At 38.4% G+C, this 19514-nt stretch overlaps 1 protein-coding gene across 4 annotated transcripts in view; it reads right to left on the bottom strand.

The window, feature by feature from the left end:
• TAPT1 (transmembrane anterior posterior transformation 1) overlaps positions 1-19514 on the bottom strand; it is a 90836-nt gene that overhangs the window by 54972 nt on the left and 16350 nt on the right. For all 4 annotated transcript variants that reach the window (XM_067530352.1, XM_067530353.1, XM_067530354.1 and 1 more), the window contains exon 3: positions 4748-4866. In XM_067530352.1, the coding sequence (XP_067386453.1) occupies positions 4748-4866 (119 nt within the window). The remainder of the gene's footprint in view (positions 1-4747; positions 4867-19514) is intronic.

Below are 19514 nucleotides of genomic sequence, written 5' to 3'. Positions count from 1 at the left end.
TCACATAAGGAAATAAGTCTATTATTAACAGGAAGGGATACTCTTTATGTTTTCCTGTAAAGGAAAATACATATACCTGTGGGCACTGTATAATATGCGCTGAGTTTTTTTATCTAGAAATGTTAATTAATAATATACCTATGTTGTCCATTTGTATATTGTGATTAGTCAGTTTACTGAATACAAGTAGATGTGAATTTGGCTGATAGTATAAAAGGAAAATCAGGATTTACTCACCACGGAGAAGTCCCTGTGACACCACATTCCATCCTATAAAGGAAGTGAAAGTGCTCTTCCCTTCAGTCTGATTTACAAGAGAGAAAGAAAGAGAGAAGATTGTAATGTTGCTACACTACGTACTTTTATGGAAAGGAAAGATGGACGTCTGCACTGACACCGATAAGCTTTTCTAATGTAGCATACACAGAATGAACATGGACAGGTTTGGGTTTTTTGTTTAAAAGGAATAAATCAGAATACATCCTGATGGAAGAAGACACATATTTGCCTTCTCAGTGATTTCATCAGACAATAAAGAATCTGTGTGTGTATAAGGGCTAGACTAGAGCACCAAAAAAAAAAAAAAAAAAAAAAGGCTTGGAACTAAGTCTGTAATGGAAACTTCAATTTACTATTTTTAAAAGCCTGACAGTATGACAAAGGAACAAGATCCATAAGTAGAAAAGTCAGTAAGTTTGGGTTTCTTGAAGGGTCTCTATGCTATAATTCTTTCTTTGAAGTAAAACAGCAACATTTGTTTATTTTCTATTGAAAGGACTGAAACCCAATAAATGTAATGGGGAATTTCATTGTTACAGCCACTACAACTAGGCCTAGAAGTGAGCTAAATTAATTATAACTGGACCTAATTCTACTTATTCCTTTTAGGAAGAAATAAACAAAGCAGTAATATCAAGTTTACTTAAAAGATAAATCTGTTGATTTGCACATAAATTTTTCACATTTTAGGGAACCACTCCAAGGATTTAGTACTTAGATACTGACTCTTCGTCCCACACGAGAAAAGTTATAATCTAGTTCAATATTTTCTAGAATGCAGCCTTAAAAAAAATACCTCATTTTCAGGAAAGAACAAAGATGTAATTTAATCCAGTCCTTATTCATTCTATGGTTTAATTATAGGATGATTTTTACTGGATGGGATCCTCTTTAGTCCTAATATCTAAGAAATGGTCTTGGATAATGTGCAATTTTAAGGCTTCATCCTATGATTCTTTGTATCAATATTATTATGAATAAAGATCTTGCTGTCATTTCTTCAAGGGCCTTTAGCTATAGTAGGCTGAAATTAAAAGATCAATATCCTTATAAAATTCTACAGGCAGAAGATTCAGATGCTTAGGATATCTTTGTTGTCTGAACTAATCAGACCCGCTTCAACTATCAAGGAAACATCTAGTACTTTTCTCATATGTACAGTTCAAGTAACCTACTCTTGAGAAGTATCTTAAGAGATTAATTCCAACAAACTTTCAGAAATCCTTTACGTTAGAATTGGTATTCCTGCACAGCATGATTGAGTGGTTGAAGAATATCTTTGTTAGTATCCAGAACTTAATTAATAGTAAGAATAGCAAAGAAAGATTTCTTGAATTTAGGAGACTTTTTTCCTTCCTTGCAGAAAGACAGACTGAAGTTAATAGTTTCATAAGATTGCTTTACTAATTCTACTTAACTTCCTAAACTGTTTGTCAAATCTTTGGAGACATCCACTCTATGTACGGAACACAGACCTAAGGAAATTAGGCCTGCCAAACTACCAAAAACACACACTATCACTCCCAAGGAAGATGGCACCGAGTCCTGCCCGTTTTGCTATGCAAGAATGACAGGCAGTCTACTCTTAACGAGAGCCTCTTGGATTACTCCAACTACCAATGTGTTGTAGATAAACAGTAGCCTCAGTAATTTTGAGCAACTGTGAACATATACCTATCTACGTTAACATTAATGTCGCTCTAATAAATATATTGAGCTGGCATTTGCTCAAAAGATTTAAATCTAGACCAAAGGAAGTGACCTGGAATGGCGACTTAGTGGAAAATACTCAAGGAGAATGGAGACAGAATTTATCCCAGATATGGGAGTCTCCTTGTTCAATGTTTTGTTTCATGGGGATGTTAAAATATACATGAAACACCTACATGAAGTTCCCTCTTTGCATTTAAGCCCCATGCATGTTACCATGAATATGGATTGACATAAATGAAAAAGTTTTTAATCTTTCAAAGAAAAAAGGAAGGGAAATATAATCCCTTTCCATTTTAAAAAGAACAGTAACAAGGAAATAGAATAAATGAAGAGCAAAAGGAAAAGGGAGACAGAACACTAATCAAACTCTCTAATGAGATCTTGAGAAAAAAAGTCCAAGTGAAGGGAGGAGCACTTTTATTTACTACATAGAATGGAATACGATGTTACAGGTTACAGCTATAAGGAAAAATTAGTCAAATCTTTTCAACCAAAGGGGGAGAACACCTACTTGAACTGTGTGAGGAAGAGCAAATTAAAGATAACCAGCAATTTGCTTTGTCAATAACTTCAGTATCTACTGATATGATATTTAGTTATACATAAATGTATATTCATAATTTTGGGAATCAAAGCTCAAAACTTATTTTTTGCTATACCAAATCAAATCAATGGTTATTAAATAATAAAAGTAAGTAAAATGGAGAACTTCTAGCATGTCTAGGAACAGTATCATGGTATCATGCTAAACAAAGTTACAGTGTATTGTAAACATGAATTAAGTGTGAACATTATATAAAGTCATCACATTTAAAACATCTATGAATAAGATAACTTTTGAGTAATCAATCCTACTCTAATGAAGAGTCTACCTACCTAAATGTATTTGAAAAAGTGTGTTTTGAATAAAGTTGTTTTGAAAAATGATTTCATTAAGAAAGTTGTTTTATTCAAGTTTCTGCTCCTTAGGTATACTGAAAATCACAGCTGCTGACATTAGCAAAGTTTTTACAACTATTTATTTCTGTTAGCACTATATAGCCAAAATAGTAGAATGAGTTGGATTTTGGCTCAAACAACAACAAAAGTTAAATTACTGGCCCTTGGCTGCACCTGTAAAACCTGACTGAAGACAATGGGGTTGCCAAGGTGCATCTAAAAACCAACATTTAGTCTATAAAATATTTATTACAGATGATTATGCTCCAGCAGGAGAGGCTTGTTTTTCTGATCCCAGGCTGGCTTTGCAAGGCTGGCAGCAAGGGAAAAAACATTTTTCTTGTAAACTATGTAAAAAGAATGGAAGTAATTGAGAGAATAAATCCCCACAGTGCCATTTTCATTTTAATATTTTGGTGATTACATCTCCTCTTGTAAGAATTTGTGCAGATGTTGTTTAATTGGTAAAGAAACTAGTTAAAACTGATTAACTGTATACTGTAATATACTACAGATGTATATGGTAAGGAAATCTTTGTTTTGCATTATGAAAAATTAATCTAATTAAACAGCAAGATAAAATATGTGGAAGGCTGCCATCTAGTGTCCATTTTAATAGTTTTAAACATTTCCCAAATGTGTGCACACAGATTTCACAATTCAAAACAGGAAGAAATTTTAAAAGCTATGGTGGGCTTTGTCATGTAATCACACTAGTTTTTCTCTATGTTAAAAAGATATGTTCTAAAGTAAAACATTTCAAACACATCACCAACAAAACATTATGTATATATATTACAAATGCAAGCTGCCTTTTTATGATAAGGTCAACATAGTGCTTATGAAAGTGCAGATCACACCCTCACAATATTCTATTTATTTCAAGAAATATTAAGGCATAAGCACCAGTACTGCAACCTCTCAAGTATAATAAACTCAAGGGGTTGTATAAAGTCTAACTGGAGATACCCCCCTTTTCAGGATTAAATTAATTTAATCTATGCATACATTCAGGGTTGGCGGTGGCAGGGGAATGGGGGACAATTGTATTAGGGCCCCAAGTTCAGTGGGCACCTGCAAAACATCTAACATCTGTGTAAACAAAGTGAAATGTGAGAGGGAGGGGCCCTAGCAAACAGGGCCAGTGTACCAGGGTTCCAAATCTCTCTTGACAGGCCTGCATCCATTCAATCTGTGTTCTCTCAGCCAGAGTGGCAAAAGAAGAACACTATCAACTGGTAAAAACTTTTATGCATTAACAATCTGAACTTCTCATCTAGGAGTGAAAGTCTCTATACTCATTACCAATCCCTCAAATCAGTCGGGTTCCTTAAATAATTTTAGCAGGTGCCCATGCCACCCAGCATTTACTTCCTTATTCAAGTAAAATAATGCTTTCTACATGGGTAACTTTTGAAAAAGGGTTACCTTTTAGTTCACAACAAAGTAATTTTCTCCTAAGTACTATTTCAACACAAAACCAAAACAGGTCAAGGTGTCCATCAACAAGAACTGAATCAAAAGTGCTATTTAATTCAACCCTTTTAAAAAAAATGTGGCTGCATGATGTTACGGACCACATGTGGTTGAACCAAAGGGGTTACTTAGTTATGAAGACTTAGTTTACTTTTCTTCTGTTTTGGTTGGTTTAAGTGAGACCTTCTGTTCACAATACTGGAATCCATAACCAATGAGTTTAAGCCTGAAGGCCATAAAATTAAATAGGCTAATTACAAAAAATTAACCCAGTAATTAAAATGTTATTCTTTGAAGATAGTATTTTCTTTTTTTAGACAAAAGCAAAACAAAAACTTACCGTAAGCCATAGCAGGGCAAAGTGATGAACCGGAACAATGCCAGACAAACTCGCAAAGGAAGCAGGGTGAACACATAGAGAAAAGCATCCAGGCACAAAAAGATTCCAAAAACCATCAACTAGATTACAAAAACAAAACAAAAAGACAAACATATATCATCCCTTTTAAACAACTGTCTATATTGTAATAATTTCACATGAGACCTCAATCAACAAAAATATAAACTATTAAAACCCAGTTATGCACAATACTTCCACTTATTTAGCCAGCTGAATTGTAAGAAGCAACATGTGGTGCATTTGGAAATCCATTCAGCAAAAATTCTGCTCCAAGAGGTTCAAATAACAGAATCTTTGCAGGCTTCCACAACTCACCAATCTCAACCTTTATTTAATAGATGAACTGCCGTTGGATGAAGCTGCAGATCACCAGCTCTAACTTCCACTCAGGTTACACATTTCAAGTTGAAGTTTTTAGGTTTTAAAATATAAATGTAGCCATCCTTTGCAGATACTCTTTTTAATGTGTTTTTCAAAAATAATTTCCCTTCATTATGAAATATATGGATTAATTAGATAAAAGATCAGTGTTTAAAATATTGTTCTACCATAACAGGTTAGGACTAATTAAAATTTCCTTTGAGGGACATTACCCACTTTTCTTTTACAAGGAGAAGGTGCCAATGTTATGGGAGAGAACTTATTTAGGAAGTTAATCTTTTAAATTAAAAGGTAAGCAAACATTTAAACTGGATGTAAGTTAGCATACAATATACTTAAGGCAAGACATCTTTTGTTACAGCCAAGTTCACAGGTATTCTGGTAACTAAGCAAGATGTAGATTCTGTAAATAAGGCAGCCTGGAAATTCTGTTTTGAACTCAGGTAAATTTTTTTTAAATGGATTTTATTGAATTAAATATAAAAATGAATAATCAATCTGTAAAGAGTCTTGTTATTGGATATTATATCCAAATTTTCAATTACGTGCAGGTTTTTGAACGGTCAATGAATAACTATTGTAGAAATTGTCAGGGAGAAAGCTACATGTTTTGTCAGCTGGGTAAGGAACTGTTAGGGGTTTTGAGGTTGTGAAATAAGCACACCGTAAAATTTTGCAAAAAGATTAAATCCTTTTTGCAGCTGTTATTAGTGCCTGAAAAGTGTCCACTCATATTTTATACCTGTTTAACATTAAATGGTTTTTGCCACTTTTGAGTAGAAAAGGTCACACACCACACACTTTCATTTCAAACTGTAAACACTTATTTGGTTTAAGTACAGAGCAATATGTATGTATGTAATTTAACTGGACAATCCTCATGGGAACCCTAATGCCTTTGTTGGAAGTGGAAAACTGTTTAGTTTTGATTTACCAAATTTACAAACATTTGAAAACTATGTCCTGAGAATCCATAGCAGAAAGTGTCATCGATACCGTATGTATATAAAGACTCGCTGCTCATGACCATCTAGTTTAGTGCACACTTTTCCAGGCTTGCCCTTTCTCAGTATTTCATAATTTCAAGACTACTGAAGCTATATACATTGATTTTTTGTAGCTCTTCATAAGAATTAAATATTAAGCCAAGTTTGAAGAACTGTGCTGGGTGAAACGTCTTCGTTTTGGTGGATGCATCTTAAAAGTAGACATGCTCACCTGTCAGTAATCTACAGGGACCTTTCCAGATGCTTTTATGTATTCCTTTCTAGTTAGAAAATGTTAACTGTTATCCTGAATAAGGTTAAATGGACCTCAGTGGCCTGCAAATGTGAGACAAGTCAGATTCTGTAAAGGAAAAGCCCATTCCTGCCCATTCTTTCTGTAAAGTAATTGTTCAAAGTGTAACGTCAATTTAACGTATATGTTGTGCCTTACTAACTGGAAGCTGAATAAATGAAAATTCAGGCAGGAAGACAACCAAACAGAAATTCATTTTCTTCCTTTTCAGTAAGTTTCACCCCTTCTCAGTTCCCACTTGTAGCTTCCAAAGCTGAAATTCCCACTTCTTTAAACTGAAGCCTCAATCATTAGCTCTGGAATCTGCACTGACACATGAGGTATGTCTACACTTGGAACTGGGGGGTGGAGAAGAGGGGTATTCTCAGTTCAAGGAAACATACTCACACTAAGTCTCATCAAGCCAGAGTGCTAAAAATCATAGTGTAGCCACAGTAGCATGGGTTGGCATAGGCTAGTCACTCAGGGTATGTGGGTATGTCTTTGCTGCAACTAAAAACCTACAGCTGGCCTGTGCCAGCTGACTTGGGCTTGCGGGGCTCGGGCTAAATGGCTGTATAATTGCAGTGCAGATATTAGGGCTTAGGCTGAGGCTCAGGCTCTAGGACACTGAGATGTGGCAGGGTCCCATAGCTCAGGCTGCAACAATTAAACAGCCCCTTAGCCTCAAATACCTACAGCTCACAGGGCTAATTACAGTGTAGTCATATCCTATGAGTACAAATCCAGCCAAACTCCATGTGTATCTACTCAAGGTGGCTAGCTGTACCCCCTCCCCCCAAGCTACTGCCCATGCTACAATCACTACACTACTATTTTTAGTGCACTCGCTCAGTAAGAGCTAGTGCACGTAGGTCTAGTCAAGCTGGGAATCGCCCCCTGCTCCATGCATAGACCATAGGTAACCTGCCAGGTAGTCAGCCTCTGCTATGCATGAGCTGATTCACCTAGCTGGCATAAATCAAGAGGCTGAATAGACCTCTAATGTCCTTCAAGGCGAATAATATAGATTCTGACTATCTAGATGCTCTGGCAAAATACAATTTTATAGCCATATGAATAGATATTGGGGAAAAGCTTTTCTTGCTTTGCTTTGGGCAGGACAATGCCTGATTTAAATGAAAGTATGACAAGAGCCTGGGCAAGAAACTAGTAAGTGAGACAAAAAGACAACAATGCCAAATAATACAGAAAGAAATGCAGGGCAGTATGACCAATTTCCTCCCTCCCTCCTAGCTGATGTTATGGCTCCTGAAACTGAAGTTTAAAGATTGAAGATAGACACTTTTCCCCCCACTTAAATGCTTCACTTTACAAACTTAACATTTTAATGTAGTTTTTGTATGGAAAATATCAATATAATCCCATGTCCAATTCAGAAATATGAATGACCACTGAAAAGTGACTAGTATGATCAGTTTACTCTACTATTATAGAGCCATGTGAGCAGAGACTCAGGGCTGGTCTACACTACACAGTTTTATTGACAAAAGTTAGCTTTTGTTGCCAAAACATTGGCGGTATACACATTCAAATGCTCCTCCCACTAATGTAACTCCCGTGATATGTCGACATAATAAAACCACCTCAAAGAGAGGTGTAGGGCTTATGTCGGCATAGACAGGGCAATGCAGCATCAATGTAGACACCACGTTCCCTTACATCGGTAGTTATCTTTAAGCCGGGATGGGAGAAGCCGCAGGTGGCTGGACTCCGGCTCCCATGGGCAGCCTTGTCAATTTCACAGCACAGCAGTTGGGGGTTAGCAGGAAGAGCATGAGAAGTCGAGTCAGCTGGACCCCACTCCCCAAGGCGAGAAGCCCCAGGCTGCTTCCCTGGAAACAGGGAGGCTGAAGCCCCTAGCAGCTCCCCACGGCTCCCAGCTGGGAATGGGGAGAAGGCTGGGACTGGCTCCCAGTGGGGAACAGGAAGACAGCCCATTGGGAGCACAGGAGCATGTGGAGTTCCTGGCAGGGAGCCCAGTCTCTCAGTTCCCCACACTGACCCTCTTAGGTCGGTGGAAGTGCTCCTAGTGAGGACGCATTTCACTGACCCAAGGAGGGTAGTGTTGCGTCAGCCACTGCAGTAATTACTGTGGTGGCTTTAAGTCGACCTATGTTAGGTGGACTTATTTTTCCAGTGTAGAGAAGGCCTGAGAAGAATCACCCTGCTGCTGAAAGGAGAAACTACAAGCAATAGCAGAGACAAGCACTGGAAGGATTCACTGGGGAAAGAGGAGCCAAAAAGAGGCTAAGGAAGGCAGAGAACTGCAGATTAACCTCTATGATTCAGCAGTCAAGAGGCTCTGGCGTGGTAAGGAGAGAGACAGACAACTTCTATGTCTTTCCAGTAGCCAGTGGGGGGTTAAGTTGTGTCTTTAGAGATTTATTAACCAGAGACCATATGAAATATGCAGTCCCAGAGAAGAGTCAAAGAACATCATCCTGGTAGGACTCCCAAACATCTTTGTCTGTCCCAACACCTGGGATGGCTTCTCAATCAGGCATTGTTCCTGGGCAATGACACACCACCCAGCCCCCAAGCATTTGCATCATTCTTGGAATGAGTCTAATAAATTATATACATCCTCTGAACATTCTTCAAAGCCCTATGTGAGAACAGATGTGGGTGCCTGCATGTATGTAGAGACTTGGTAAATGTGTATGGGACAGACTGGGATAAATTAGAAAAGTACAATACTGCAAGAAGAAAGGAGGAAATAATCACTGAAGACAATTTAGGAAAAAAGATACACCACAAAATATACAACGAACAGTACATTTTTTTCCCTTTACATTTCAGAGTATGTAGCTGCACAGGTATTTTCAAACTGGCTAGTAGGCATCTGGTTATTTTTCTGAGCTCTGCTTAGAAAGAACTGCATCTTCCCAGGCATACACACCAACATAAACATTAAAATTACTCTTGAATGTTGCTAAGCAACAAAACCCCACAGTTGATTTTTTTATACAGTGAAACTAAATACCTCTAAAAAGTTATTTTCAGAGAGAGCAAGAGTATCACAAGCTTTGAGCTTCAAAAATTCAGATATAATCTGTATACAATCAAATTCTGTTGCACAGGTAAAACATGACACAAACTTTCCGAGATGGGTTGGGAGAACAGGGCTGTCATGGTTTCCCCCAAGTTGGAAAATAAAACATATCAAGGTTTTATTAAATGAATAATTGATACTATGCAACTCACTTTCTATGCCCACTTATTCTTCAAATGGACACATAATCCAAAATGAAAAGTTTGCAATTCTACATATTAAAGCAACATAACATAATAACTGAGTCCCCACTCTCCCATCTAGTTAGGCACACAGCTTTTGTATCTGCTCTTAGATATCAATATACTTACCTGCTATATACGTTTATTTTAAGAAGCTGGTCTACTACAAATTTTCAAATCAAAACCGCACCAAGTGTGCTAAGAACATGCTCATTAATTGCTAAACTGATTGGTCTTGGTGAAGGAGTGAGGAAAAAAGAGAACAAACCGTAACATTCTGAATTCAATTGTCTTGATTTGACTTACATCCATTTTCAGCATTTTAATGACGACAACAAAGATCGATTGGGGTAGAAATCTCAATATTCAAATTTTTTTGCTGGAAGAAGTAATTCAGGATTATTACAATCCAGCACCATCTTCATCCTGTTCTTAGTACAATATATAACCTTTGTATTCAGAATCACTTTTATTTATTACGGTTTGGAACGGTTATGCCCAATGGCCTGTGATGGGATGGGCTCTGAGTTACTACAGAGAACGCTTTTAGGTGTCTGACTAGTGAGTCTTGCCCACATGCTCAGGGTTTAGCTGATCACCATATTTGGGATTGGGAGGGAATTTTCCCCCAGGGCGGATTGGCAGAGACCCTGGGTTTTTTTTCCACCTTCTTCAGAAGCATGGGACACGGATCACTTGCTGGTGGATACTCTGGTGATTCTCTGTTCTTGAAGTCTTTAAAACATTATTTGAGGACTTCAGTAACTCAGTCATAGGTTAGGGGCCTATTACAGGAGCAGATGGGTGAAAGTGTGTGGCCTGTGTTGTGCATGAGGTCAGACTAGATGATCATAATAGTCCCTTCTGACTTTAAAGTCTATGTGTCTATGGTTCCATAACTTCTGAGTAGTTTTTCAATTTAGGCATATGTCATTCCAGTTCTTGCTGTTAAATCAGGTCAAGCCAGATTTCCATTTTGGGTGAAAGATTAGTGTTAGCCCATGTGATCTCTTAAACCTTTCTGAAATCTTTTGATTGCTTTTGTATGTTCAGGGAACCTCTGCAGTTTGTTGTATAAAAAGGCATTTTATGGTTTAATAAATATCATGCTAGTGTAAATTCAAAAACAGATGGATGAAAAGTAGAGACAATATGCCTAAGAAGTCCAAGTGTCACTAGGAAATTAGGACATCAACCCTTTTTTCAACCAGCCACAATAAATATAGAGGAATTTCTCAACTTCCAGTGTGCTTTAGTTCTAAAATGGATTACTTTTTTCCTCACAGTATACTTTAAATAAGGTGCTTAACACCCATAAGTTGAAGACGATTGCCCCTGAGCAGTTCTCATCTTTTTCCATTTTATTTTCCTTGCCTGAGCAAATGGCAGACCTTTTTTAATCATGCTGTTCTCTATATTCTTTAAGGCCATCTTCAGCAACCTGAACATAATATTCTGCAGTTTTCTTCTCACAGAATCAATAGCATTATGTCGGAACACATTTTTCCTTACATTGGTGCTGGTAGCCATTATTTCTATTTCCTGTTTTCCCCAATCTAATACTAATATAAGTGATTATTCTTTTAAATTTTCATCCATTACCTCATTTAGAAAATGTAGCAATGGACTTGCAAGTTTAAGTTTGTCTGAAGAAATATATCCAGGGTTAAGTGGATCAATAATTGCTGTAAACTGTTTATTTTGTGGTACATTTCTTAAAGTTGTTTATTTTGTTCAAAGAAGCTTTGTTCAATGTAGCTTTCATATCAAGTTCACACCTTTTTCCTTTCAATTGTTTTTATGGCATAATCACCAATTGATCTTTGCCATTTTTTGGGTGTTGGAGACCAACCAACTAACTACTCCTGAAATGCAACTGATGGAAAGACAACAACAGGAGCTTAAATTACCATCACAGATGCATTCAGCATTGAAAGTTTTACTTGTCAAATTCAGTAGTCTGCTCTAACACTTCAATACACAGCTTACTATTTTGGATAGGGACCATCTTTTTAGTTTTTGTACAGTGCCTACTACAATGGGCCCCTGATGCCTGATTGTATTCTGTAGGCACTATCACAATACAAATAAATTAAATGGCATTTGATATTTAAGAATAAAAAAATTCTGCACTTTTTAAAATCAGCACTTTCTTTTTCTTACATAATGGGACAATGCTTACATTATACTTTGGATTTGGAAGAATCTGTTTTGATTACTTCAGCCTATTTGATTGCTTGTTTTCGACAACTTCCTTCAACATTCGGCATGTTGAAACAGAAAACATTCATGCCCCAATGTTCAGAAATTACTGAAATCTAACCATCTATTTGCAGTATTGATCACAAGTTTTCACATGCACTACAGTTAGAATGAGAAACCACCACCTAATAAATTCAGTACTGTAAAAAATGGAAAAATATGTGCTGATCACATCAGATGCCCTACCCATCTTCCATAAAATCCTAGATATTAGCAAGTCAATCCCTCTTACAGTTCACAATTCCATCTATTTCCCTCAATTGTCACTGGATGTTGATTTCACCATTAGCCACACCTCTCTCCAGTCATTCATGATTCCACCCTTTTCTTTCCCCATCTCAGCTTCTAGACAGTTCTATAACTTACTATTTCAGAACAGGCTAACAAGAACCTTGATATACTATCACTTCCCTTCTTATTGCTACAAATAAATTTTTCACACAGACAGATTAAATCTGAACATTTTTAGTGTCAGAAAATGTTTAAATGTATTTTGTGTTAATTTAACTACTTCAGAGTAACAACTTCAAAGCCTGGAAAAATCCAACAACACCCAACGATTTCTTTGCAATCTTGTGGGAGAGCCAGCCTGGTATCAGCTGATTAGACAAAGGACTTAATATACACATTTTTCATTATGTGTGTGTATTTTATTATATATATATATATATATATATATAAATAAAACTGAGACTATAACTGTATTCTCTATATAACTATGTTTAAAGCCCAGCTAGCTTTTTTTCTGTAGTGAAAAATCTGTTTACATTGTACTTCTTTAGACCAACTGTGATTCTCTCTCCAATAACAAAAGAACTTAGCTTTTATTTAAGGTAACTAGAACTGGACATGATGACTTTAACTGGAGTTACTGCTATTCAGAGAAAGAAACTGAACCCAAATCCCAAAGTAAGCAGAATCTGTCCAAGCACCCAGTCTAGGCAAAAGAGATTGTAGTCACTTTCTCATAAGCATGGTGAGGCACCTGGCTGAGGTCAACATGGGTATGAGAAGAGCTAAAGGAACTAATGGGTGCTAAGGCTTCAACAGGTTTAATTTAAAAGAAATATAAAGCAATAGCATTACTTATTGCAAAACGACTAGTTTACACTGTTAATGCTTCTACCAAAAGGGAGTTACTACAGAAGTAGACTGATGTTTAACAGTTAGAAAAAGAAATTTTAAAAAATACAGTAAGATTTAGGTCTCATTCATAATACTCAAACTTACACACTGAATCTCAAAGTGATTATGTAGAACACTTAAGCTAATGGTATTTTTGCTGACTCATGCCCTGGAGGAAGCATTTCAAAGGAAAGAAGAGTGATTACTGTTAACTGGGCTGGAAGATTCCAAATCAGATCCTCTCTTCCTAAACTGTAGAATCCCTCTTCCACACACACCACCTCCTACCCATTTAAAAGTGGTTTTAGTCTCAAAAAAGGCAACTTCTGATTCAACAGACAGCTCCCTTTGAATATCAAGAATCACAGCTGCTGTTTCTAGTGACAAAAAGTTTCAATACTTTTTACTCATACTAGCGCTGCAGAGTCAATACAGCTATGCGCAAGTGAGCCAAACTATTATAAAATCTGTAACTGCTTGAATAAGAATTAAATTCTAACTGCAGGAAAAATCCTGTCCTCAGTTATATCCTTGTAACCTTATATCCTAAGACAAAGAATTATAAAATATTTATGATTTTCTAATTCCAGTATGGTTGCAACTAGTCTGAAGCCATTTTGCCATGGTTAAGGTTAAGATTCTATCAAAGGTATTTTTTGGAAAAGTAAAATAAAGTAAAATAAAAATTCATGGAAACCCATGACCTGTCTCTGACTTTCACTAAAAATACCCTGTGGGGTCAGGGAGGACAAACAGAGCACTGATGGGGTTTGCAGCTGCACCAGCTCCGAGGGGCTAACCCAACCTGGCTGGATCTGCTGCTTCGGTGGCCCAGGGGTGGGGCTGGCTACTGATATCGGCAGCAGGGCTGGCCGCCTATCAGCTGTTCAGCAGCCTTGGGCAGCCGCTGCTCTGGCAGCCCCAGGGCTGACAGTTGCTCCAACCATGCCCCAGAGAAAGTCATGGAGGTCTTAGAATTCTGTGACTGAATCTTATCCTTAGCCATGGTATATTAAGGAGGTAATTGTAGGTTTAATATCAGATGATACATCAACAAAAGACATGGAAGGGGAATCCTTACCAAACCTGAGAGCAGCACTTTCTGCTAGTGGTTTTTGTAACAATCCCTCAACCCTGTAAGTTTATTTCTCTGGAGATATCAGTTCACTCACCTCCTCTCAGAGTAAGAAAGTAGGGTGCAAGGCACATTAAGTGGTTCGTTTTTCCCCTGATCATCTTGTCTCATCATCTAAATAATCTTTCCAGTGTATTCTGCTTATAATTCAGAAAGTACTCCACATCATACTCATCAAGCGAGGGAAATGGAATATTATAGAGAGGGGTTTCGAGGCACTAGCACAGTGATCCATAATCTTTTTATGTCACGCCCCTCCTTACCCCTAATGTGATCTGTCCGCACACCCCCGGAAGCCACAGTCGGGAGCTGGGGATGAAAGTGGGGCTGTGGTTGGGGACAGGAACAGAGCTGCGATTTGGATCGGGTGCGGGGCTGGGCGGCGTTCTCTCCCCACGCCCCAGGGGGCTTGGCCTGGACTCTGCCATACTCTTCCCTGAAGGTTCCTTTTTGCCCCCCAGGGGCACCCCACAGTTTGGGGATCACTGCACTAGCAGATGGCCTCAAAAAACTGAAGATGAACCTCTGCTGCTTCAAGCAAATTAAAGTTTGAGAGCTAGAGGAGCTCCATCATGTTTCACACTAGGAAACTGAGACCAAATATGGTTATCTTCAGAAAAGGGAGTCTCCTCATTACAACAAAACCCAGCATGAAGCAGAGGGAAACAGCAGGGGTTGGAAGCTCCATCATTTGGTCACTTCAGGTATGTCTTCAGAACTAGTTTGTGTGTTACCCTAACCCCTCCTCCCATCTACACAGAAAACCCTATAACTTGGGCTTTAGGATGCTTTAAACTTGGGCCAACAGGCACAGCAGAAGGTACAAGCTTAAGCTCAAGGTTTTGCTTCAGCCTGGGCTGGCAACCCACCTATTCTGCAATGAAAATGCAGACTAATCAAGCCTCGATACTTTTAGTCCTACAATTCTATCCTACAATTCCACCTGGGCTGTACTTTTTTCTCCAACTCCTCCCTTCTTCTGCACTGTCTCTTAACCCCAACAATTTCCTGCATCATTTCTGCTACTCTTCCATAATATTTGAACAGAGATGCCATCCAAAAAATCCTTCTCCTATGTCACAAGGTGGCCAGAAGCTCACATGATATAAGTAAGACCCATCAGAGCATTTTTTCACAGGATCCCAGGAAGGACATGTAAATTCTCTCACAATGCACTGCAACTGAACTGCAGAAAGACCCATTTTAATGCACGCACTGAGAACTGCTAAAAAATCCAGCCCAGCACATTGGCTAGTATGGCACCATTGTGGATCCAGCAAAAGTAGGGCTCTGCAATGGGGACAATCCACTCAGGCAAAGCCTGCAGTGAAGACATACCCGTCATCATAAAACTCAAAAAAGCAATGAAAGCTGCACACCTTATCTTATTCGTTAGCCCAAGAAAACACCGAAGGAATAGGCTCTGGGAACGTTTTGAGCTACTCCTTAGGTGAAGAAGCAAGGCCTCACCATAGAAAGGTATCATTGGAAAGATATCAGCTCAGATACAGAAATAGGCATTGGGAAAAGGAAGAATTCACTCTACTATCAAAGTCTACTGGGTGAGTAAGCACACAGAAGCTGGTGGGAAACCTCAAGATACACTGCTCCCCACCCCACATCCCCAGGAACCTGTGTAGTGGAGTGCACAGAATAGATGACTGGGAGGGGAGCAAAGCCTCCCTTACCCATCCCCCCAAGCCTCTCTGCTGGATCCAAAAGGGACGAACTAGACTGCCGACAACAACAGTTTACCATTCTTGCTGCTGATCCCCAGTCAGGCACTGATGTTTGTGTACATGCAAGGGGGTTCATAACTCCTGGCATTACACACTGACAGAACATATCGGGCCACTGCACAGCAACTCCTTTGCTGTTTGTGTGGATCTTAGCAGGGGAGAATAGAAGCAGGAAAGAATGATTGGAAAGGAAAATTAGCTTGAGGGATGAGGCCTCCTGGACAGAGATATAAGACTGCTTTTGTTAGATTTAGCAAGACTGACCAGAATTCAAGTTCACAGCATTTCTTTAAAGATGCATCAATGAGAAATACAAGTTCTCCTTAGGAGCAGTTAGCATTTATGTTTCCCTCTTCTCTAAACAACAGCTTACAAGTTATTCTGGAGATTCTTTTAAAAGCAATTAGGAAATATTATATGGTTGATTAAAGAATACAAAATATTTTGAGATTTAGAATTCTCACTCAGAATTTCACAAACTTTTATAAATAGCTTTCTTAAATTCCATTTAAGTTAATCAACGCAACAAAATAGAAGAGTGGTTCCTCTGAGGTATATTACTAATTTTAAAATGTATGCAAGATAGTAAGTTCCTCAGGACAAGGACTGTTTTACTCTGCTTTGTAAAGCACACTGTATATTTACAGCATTTTTTAAAATACTATAATGCTCTCAATTATTCAATTCAAACCATGTCCACATTTAATAAAACAGTATTTGCCCAGAAAAAAAATCTATTTCATCTAAACAGAAATGAAGCACTCTGCCCTACCTTACTGATCTACCACTCTTGGAAAAGCCTAAGAAAAGAGCCCTTACAGAAGCTCATTCTGAAGGTTTACAAATGTGGGCTCTAACAAGCCAAGGAGCAATTTCAGAGCCAAAGCATAGAACTGGGCAGTAAACAGTTTCCCCATCACACAAGAATTTGAGATATAAAAAAAATTTCCCATCCCAAAACATAACTTGTCAAAATCTTGAAAGTTCTCATAAACCAATAAGCTTCCTCCCCTCAACATAAGACTCTTACCTGCACCCCTAAGCCATGCTCAACCACTCATGCCCCACAAAACATTGCCAGCCCCCCATAACCTCATTTTCAATCTCCCTGTCTTCTACATTTTCACTCCTTCCTTCTCCCCCAAAAGTCCTGTCCCATACCTTTTAAGACCCAGACTACCTCCCTGGCTACCCATGGTCTCCATTGACCTAGCTACCACCTCTCAGGGAGGTGGATTATCTACACCATATAGTGTTTTAAGTGTAGACATATCTTTAGTGTGTTACTTCGAGAGCACAGAAGCCCCTTAGTCTGAGGAACAAAGGAAAAAGTTTGGTCCCAGCTGAGGTAACACTAATTTTAACCAATCCACCCAGTCACTCACCGCCCTCCCCCACTTTCTTCAGCCCCCAACAATTTGGGTTGTCTTCAAATACTCTCTGGAATAACCCATGTTCATTCCTGTGCTCATGAACAAGGTGTTCACTTAAAGATGCCAGCAGGAGCAGAACAAAGTCAGTCATGATTGTGAGGTCCTTTGAAGATTCATTGCTGACTAGCTCAGCACCACTGTGAAGGACAGAAACAGCTGCTATGAGCATACGGAGAAAGGGGATTGCTCACCCCTCCTTTATTCATGGAACCAGGACTTAGGAGGCACATGATTGCGGTCCACTCAAGTCTTAACCCATTAACGATAGAAAGGCTTATCCCAACAGCTTATAACTTCTGGTCCTGCCTCCCTCTCATTCCCTCTCTCTTACCAACAGGAACAAGTTAGAATTGTAGTCCCTGTTAAACAAGGGAAGTTCAGGAGACAAAGTTCTCGGTAATGAGGTGTCATAAAGGAGTTCAAGAGAACGGGCAGTTTCACAAGGAGAATATTAAAGGCACAACTGCAAACTATTCTGATGCGAAATAAAGATAAGAATAATAAGAAGCCAATATGGCTCCATAAGTAGTTCTTTCATGACCTGAAAATCAAAAAGGACTCCTACAAATAGCAGAAACATGGATAAATTGCTCAGGAGTACAAAAAAAGTACAAGAATATAGAGACAATTACAGAAAGGCTAAGGCACAAAATGAGTTACACCCAGCAAGGGACATAAAAGGCAATAAGAAAAGGTTCTTTTAATACATTAAAAGCAAGAGAAAGATGAAGGAAAGTGTAGGTCCTTTACTTGGAAGAGAAGGAAGGCTAACAACTGATTACATCAAGAAGGCTGAGGTATTAATGCCTGTTTTGCTTCAGTCTCCATTAAAAAATTATGGTGATTAGATACTTAATACAGTTAATATAAACAGTAATGGAGAAGGAACAAAAGCCAAAACAGGGAAAGAACAGGTTAAAGAATATTCAGGCTAGTCAGATGTATTCATGTTGGCCTGATGAAATTCATGCTAGAGTACTTAAGGAACTAGTTGAAGCAATCTGAGAACTGTTCACTCATCCTCTAGGAATGCTTGATGATAATTGCGAAGTCCCAGAGGACTGGAGAAGGGCAAACTTAGTACCTATCTTTAAAAAGACGACCCAGGGAATTATAGGCTAGTCAGCCTAACATCGATACATAGAGACACGGGAATAAATTATTAAACAATAAATTTGTAAGCACCTACAGGATAATAGGTTTAAAAGGAACAGCCAGCATGGATCTGCCAAGAACAAGTCATGCCACCACCAACCAAATTTCCTTCTTTGACAGAGTTAATGGCCTAATAGATGGGGGGGGGAGAAGGGAGAGGAAGAAGTGGCAGACTTGATGTATCTTGCTTTTAGTAAGGCTTTTGACACAGTCCCACATGACATTCTCATAAGAAAACTAGGGAAATGTGACCTAGCTGAAATTACTATAAGGTAGGCGCATAACTGGTTGAAAGACCAAAATCAAAGAGTAGTTATTGATGGTTTGCTGCCATACTGAGAGGGCATATCAAGTGGCATTCTACAAAAGTCAGTCCTGGTTCTGACACTAGTTAAAATTTTCATTAATGACTCAGATAATGGAGTGGAGAGTATGCTTATAAAATTTGCGGATAACATCAAGTGGGGAGGGATTGTAAGGACTTTGGAGGATAGGGTTAAGAGAACTGGTCTGAATTCAGCAAGATAAAATTTAAGAGACGTACAAAATTCCACACTTAGGAAGCAAATAGCAAATATATAACTACAACATAGGGAATAACTGGCTAGCTAGTAGTACTGCTGAATGGGATCACAAATTGAATAGGTGTCAACAACATGATGTAATTGTTAAAAAGTTTAATATTCTGTGGTGCTGTGACCCAGGAACCTTTTGGTGCCAACTAGTAGAGGGCATAGGGGGTGCATGGAGTTTTACAGGGATGCTCTGGGTTTTATATATGCATGATAATTCACTAAAGGGTGGCATGTGAGGTTTTTACCATAAGCCAGTAGCCCAACATAGCTATGAATAATATTTAAGGAGTTATACATCTATACTGAAAATTATGTTCTTAGAACAGGTAATTAGGAAATGACATGTCTCAGATAGGTTCCTTTCTG

The sequence above is a fragment of the Emydura macquarii genome, unplaced genomic scaffold (genome assembly GCF_026122565.2).
Source record: "Emydura macquarii macquarii isolate MOO-44397 ecotype Brisbane River unplaced genomic scaffold, CSIRO-AGI_Emac_v2 contig_3062, whole genome shotgun sequence".
NCBI classification, from domain to species: domain Eukaryota; kingdom Metazoa; phylum Chordata; order Testudines; family Chelidae; genus Emydura; species Emydura macquarii.
Note: the sequence above shows the minus strand (reverse complement) of the source record. Positions and strands in the feature narration are given on the sequence as shown.